At 41.5% G+C, this 6,202-nt stretch overlaps 1 protein-coding gene across 2 annotated transcripts in view; it reads right to left on the reverse strand.

Moving 5' to 3' along the window:
- Positions 1-1,623: 1,623 nt before the first annotated feature.
- Positions 1,624-6,202, reverse strand: part of shdb (Src homology 2 domain containing transforming protein D, b) — a 22,437-nt gene continuing 17,858 nt past the window's right edge. For both annotated transcript variants that reach the window (XM_035654073.1, XM_035654072.1), the window contains 2 exons: positions 6,055-6,174; positions 1,624-3,190 (listed from right to left, as the gene is read on the reverse strand). In XM_035654073.1, the coding sequence (XP_035509966.1) occupies positions 3,004-3,190; positions 6,055-6,174 (307 nt within the window). In that variant the 3' untranslated portion in view covers positions 1,624-3,003. The remainder of the gene's footprint in view (positions 3,191-6,054; positions 6,175-6,202) is intronic.

Here is a 6,202-nt window from a genome sequence, read left to right on the forward strand (position 1 = left end):
GAGGCATTATTGGATTTAAAAGTCATTATGGAAAGTTATTGTAGCCCACATGACTATGTATGGCATTCATTCCCCTCACTCGTTTGCGTATTTGGATTGTAACAACAGAATAAAGTTTTACCAGTGGCAGATATCTAATTCTCAAACTCTGTGTTTGGTTTGACTGCAATGTAGTGGATTACAACAATATGTACAACCCAGCATCATGCTTAAAGAGGCTACTGTAGCATTTAAACACTGAGATATATGAAGATACTCATGATGTGTCATGAACATTATTTCCAATAAACCCAGCATCTTCAGTTCCAATATGACTGTCACTAACAACAGAGATGGGAGCTAAAATTCAGCCAAATGTCTAAGTTAGCTTGTTTTGCTAGCTTTCATAGCTCTTTCTGTAAAGGTGGAATGTGATACTGATGTTAAATGTTAAATGATGAATCATGTATTATTTCTATTTAAAAAAAAAACAACATTTTAACAAAAGTGAGATTTGTTAGCGTTGAACAACTTCAGGCTTTGGCGTGTTTCCGTTTAGGTGGCCTAAAGATCAGTTCAGACTAAATACAAAGAGCGCTGTGCTTCCAGTGAGAATGAGTTTAAAGCTGCATTATCATACAAGCCTGCACATTTCCTGTGAACTCAACTCCAGTGGAACACAGTGTAAGAGAAGCCATTAGTGCCCGCCAGTCAGCCAGGATGGATGATCCTGTTTGTTTACAGTAATTATATCAATGTCTCAAAATAATATGGCAACAATTCACTGATTAAACAGAGTCACAATTGCACTTTAATATCTGTGGTTTCAGCCAGTGCTGTTGTCACCGTCTCTCTCTCTCTCTCTCTCTCACTCACAAACACCCCCCCACACACACATACACACACTTGTTTGGAGTCTTGTTGGGAAAGTACAGCCAAGCAGTGTCTCCCTCCTCCTTCTCCCCCTTCCCCATTTTTTTCTTCCTTCACTCTTTTTCCCCAATAGAGAGTGATCCAGCTCGTCTCCTCTCTCCGTCACGCGGGTAATCAGCCTCTGCTATTTCATTTGGCTCAGTAATGAAAGCAATCCCAGTGCTTTTCACTGCCGCGCAGCCCAAATAATGAGGGCTGCCTCACCCCTCCTCAGCCACACCTCACCCCCAGTCCTCACCCTCTCCCTCCCAACCCTGCTGTTAATGGATGAAGAAAAGCAAATGTGTGCGTTTGAGTGTGTGCAGCATGCAGCCTTGCCAAGTCCTTTGTGCCTCTTTTCCTTTTTTCTGCATAGCAAATTATTCTATTGTATAAAATTTGATCAGCTATACTCTGTCAGAATATTTTGGAAGTGTCTTTTTTCTGAATATAACACAAGACCAAAAGGATTTTTGTTGCGACCAATCATAGGTTGCATGTCTACAATTTGTGAGCACTACAGCAGTAATTTATCCTCCTCCAATTATTTTTGATTAATTTTTAAAAGGAGGTTAAAAAAATATTCCTGCCATGATTCATCTCCAAACCCTTTTGTGGGGGCTCCGAGTCCTCAAGTTGGGAACCATTGATCTACGTAAAGATCTACATGTAGTCAACACATGTTAGAAATGTTTGGATACAGATAAGATGCTTCAACACAGCAGGTAAATTACACATCCTGTCATCTTTTACTAGTAACAGAAAAGGCCCATAATAATAACACTTAATACAACCCAGTCAATATAGCATTTTGCATTGAGAAATACTGATTTAAATAATGTTTCCATTTGTCATTTCCAATGGTCATAAATGTGTTTGGAAGAAGTTGGCTCTCCTTTGAAATCAGTTTTTGCCACACAACGCTGCAACCAGGCAGCAGACATGGGAACCCATTCCAGATGGCAAGCATTTAACTCAAATACAACTCACCAACAAGCATGTAATGACTTGGCCAGCCGAAAATATGTAGGAAGTGTGAGAAAGTGGCCAACAGTCACAAAGTTTGAGAGTTTGTTCGAGAGCATTTCCGGATTAGCATCTCTTTGCTTCAGATGTAGCCTACAGCTCAGCTTCTGAGCTCAGCTTCAGTGAAACGACGATGACAGCAGTGACAGGTTGCTTTTTTACAAATCCAGCATTGTCTACCAAATGCAACGTAGGCAACCGACAAGAGATACAGGTCAGCAAAGTCAACACAAGTACCAATACAACACAGGTTCTCTGTTGCTTACGATGAACAATCAACAAGTAACATGGAGATGTGTCAGGCAAATCCTCAACATACAGCAGCATGACAGTGCAGAACAGACTGGATGAAAATTAACAGGTGGCTTTGTGTAGAAAAGCATCTGAAATATAACTGCTGTTGGTAAAAACCTTATCTTCGAAAATAGCATTGTTTTTTTTTGTTTTTGTTTTATGGAAATTTTCCAACATTTACAAAAGGGTCTCCTAAGCCCGAGGATGAAAAGGTTTCTCATCTTATACAGTACAACTGAATTTATTGATTCTGATTCTGAAAAATCAACAAAATATGACTAGTGAGGTTTTCACCTTACAACAGCAATATTTTTACGTGTCAATGAGGTGTTTTTTGTGGAACAGCAGTAATTAAACCTAAATCTTCTGCAGGTCTTCTGTAAACTGGGGCATCAGAACATTCAGAATATACAGACTTTCTCCCAACTACAGCTCTGCTAACTTCCTCTGCATTTGAAATATATAGTAAGGAAAAGGAGAATTTGAGATGTCCTGAAGTCACCCCCCCTTGGTTCAGCAAGGTGATGAGAGAAAGGAGTTACAGCAAAGGGTGGCCTAAAGTTCAGGTATTGCATTTCATATGAATTGATCCACTGGATGTTAGAGACACTTGGCACAGGTACAACAGCAGTGGTAGGTGAGAGCATTAGCCCCTGGTGTGTTGAATCATCAAAAGTAGTCCAGTCCAACAAGAAGAGAGAATCCACTGGAAAGATCCCGTCAAACATTCAAGTTTTTTATTTGTCCAAACACAATAAAATCCCAGAGGTCCAGAGAGACCATCAGGGTCAGTCAGAGTGTCTGCACCAGCACGGGGAACAGCAGGGACAGGTGCTCGGCACCTCGGATCGGGAGTTTGTGTGTGGTATAGAAGTGGATGACTTCTGGGATGGTGTCAAAGGGAGGGCTGTTCTGTCCAAGCACGTACTTGCCATCTTTGCACTGGGTGAACTTCATGTGCATGAAACCCTGGCAGCTCCTGTGAGGGGGAAAAATTGAAGAATGGATTGAGAACAGGAGAGAAAAGAAGAAAGAGAATGGGAGAGATCCAATGTGAAAGTGAGAAAAAAAGTACAGAGGAGAGAAGAAAGATGACATTAAATGTGGGGCACATAAAACATCATACAGCCTTCCACACATTTTGTCACATAATGACACAGTGGAGATGACAGCCTGGATTTATGTTCATGTCTTTTTCCTGCACTTTAAGGACATGATTCTAACCAAGATTTAACACCGTCTCACAAATTAGGAAGAAAGGGACATTATGATGGATGAATGAGTGGTGTAACAGCACACGGAAGGAGTGACAAAGCCAGAGAGAGTGAAAGAAGAACGCTGGACTGTGAAAGTGGCTTAGCCAAGAGAACCACGCTGGTTCCTTCCCTTTAAGAGTCAGGCAGCCACAACAGGACTTCCCCTTTAAGAGCCAGGCAGCCAGTCATGATGTATGTCTAATTATAGAAACAGAGGGAAAGACAAGGGCTGAAACGGTCACCATAATTGTCATTGTTCTAGTAAACCAAATTAAATTTTGAAGAGCAGCAAAACCCCAAACACTCACTGTGACTACAAACAGACAAACAACAAGCAATTTATGATCGTCCCACTGGCCTCCAGAAGCACATGCTTCATAACGTCAGCTTTTATCCAGTCCTGCTTGTTTTGGGGACTCTTTGTGACGCTACATTAGAAGCTACCTGTGCTCTTTCATAAATATTCAGGTTGTTTTAAATCTGGCAGGTCTGTTTGACTCACTTTGAAATGTCTATTCACTTTGTCTCGATTAAATATCCTTCGTCATTCTTCCCAATGTCCACATTACTGTGCAATGTAGTATATGTAGGAACCACCACAATGACAAAAGCACATAAATGCTGCATTATTTCACTAAATGTAGCTGCTATTGGCTGTATTGGCTGAAGCTGTCCTTACTGAAGGGCATATTGACATCATGAAGGTAGTTCTTACAGTAGTAAGTATCTTACAACAACAACTAGCAAACCAGTCACAATACCCTGATAAAGTCTGACCTTCTGCCGCTATCCAATCTAGACACAGACATGGTGGAAAATTATACTTTCTGAGACAAAATTCCAATTTATTACAACTTGCGTGTTATTTTGGGAGTTTTGGATGCCATTTCTTTCTTTTGTGATAACACTGTGCTCACTAAAGTAATTTCTAACATGTGGGAACCCGGCAGAATCCCAACAACAAAGTCCAACACCAAGAAACACAAGTGATCAAACAAACAAGCCAATGGTTTAACTGTAATCTAAACCACTGTGTGGAGGTAAAAGGATTACAGTGGCTACTGCTCACCTGTCTGAAAGGCTTTGCTAGATGCTGGAAGGACAAATACAAGTGGAACAAAAAAACACCTTCAATTTCCATTTAATTAAACACACAAGCTTTTTGTCATAACCCCTCTTCAGGCATACAAGACAAACAGAACGCAAGAGCACTTAAGTGTTTATACATTCAAGTAAATGGCCCTGATTCAAAACGTCTGACACAAGATTACACTCAAGGGTACTAGTCCAATGGCATGTGTGGACTAAAAAGATGGAGGACAAGGGATACAATGTATGAGACAATGTAAAGGGAGACACACATTTTAAACATGCAGACAGTTTCATACACCATAAACAACAATGCTATGAAAAACATTGGGCAAGAGGGCATTTAGAGTTAAAGGCAAAAGTGAGTGCACCAAAAACGCTGATAATAGTGCATAATTGCACAGAAAAATGACAACAGTGGAAAGTAAGGAAGGTCAAAAGAGGTCAAAGTCTTTTAACTGGGACAAATGTTTATGAGTTTAGGTAATTCTTTTTGCTTTATTTAACCAGGAGTTGACCTGCATGACCAGACTGCTCTAGTTTCTTGACCCAACTGACTTTTTTTTAACAATGCGTTGTTCCTGGATCTTAACAAATAACTTTGTGTGTACAATGTTATTAGCAATTGGGCAAAAATAAGAAAAGGAGGCTATACTAAACCAGAGTTTCCCTTTAAGCTGGTTAAAGATCTAAGTGGCGCCAACTCTTTTCAGATTGGGATTTTTTTCTGAAGGTCAACTTCAATGACAGAGATCCACCTTCTAAACAATGGAAATAATGTAAGGTTTATAGATTTTGTAGTTCTAGAAGAGATATTACTTCTTCCAAACCCCACATGCGGCAGCTGGTACCAACAGTGACCTTGTTGCTTGAATGCGCGTGTGTGCGTGTATGTGTGTGTGTGTGTGTGTCAAACCCACTCTACTCATGTAAATGAGTAATGCATGAGCTTGTTTATATGTCAGCACAACACAGTGACACTCCTGCACCCCCCCTTCTCCCCTCCCTTCCAGATTCCCGTCTTGTGTGGCCCACAGAAGGTAATTCATATTCATTAGTGATTATGGGGAGGATGATGTGTGCACTGAAGTGTGCTCTACCTGCCTGATTACCACTTAGAAGGCCCGCTGGGGCCAAAGAGGGAAGCCACAGAGATGGGCCAAGGATGGGGTGAGGACAGAGGGATGGTGGGAGAGAGATGTGAGGCCAGGACGATGGATCATGGTAGTAATTATAAGGGAGAGATTTGACCAGATAAGCAGTATTGTGCCCTGCAAATGAGTATCGGGAGAGGAATCAGTGCAGCAGTGATCTTGAGTAGGGGTGATGGTGTAGGGGAGGGAGAGACAGATGGAGAGGTGTGGAGACTACGGAATGAGATCGGTAGCTGAGGTGGCTTCACACATACTTTGCACACTCTCGAACTGAGAAGTATGCAATTAAATTATGGTTGCCGTTGCTTTTTAAGTCAGTGTGTGAGTGTATGTCCGAGTCTTACCGTAGAGACAGAGAGTACTCAGAGCGGTTGGTCTGACTGTTCCTCACCAGGTAGCTACACTCTTTACACAGCGTTAGCAGCGACTCTGCCTCCGAACGCGACAGTGAACCGTGGTACCATCTGATAGACAGGACACACACACACACAC

The sequence above is a fragment of the Morone saxatilis genome, unplaced genomic scaffold, assembly GCF_004916995.1.
Source record: "Morone saxatilis isolate NCDOM2014 unplaced genomic scaffold, NCSU_SB_2.0 Contig12, whole genome shotgun sequence".
NCBI classification, from domain to species: Eukaryota; Metazoa; Chordata; class Actinopteri; family Moronidae; genus Morone; species Morone saxatilis.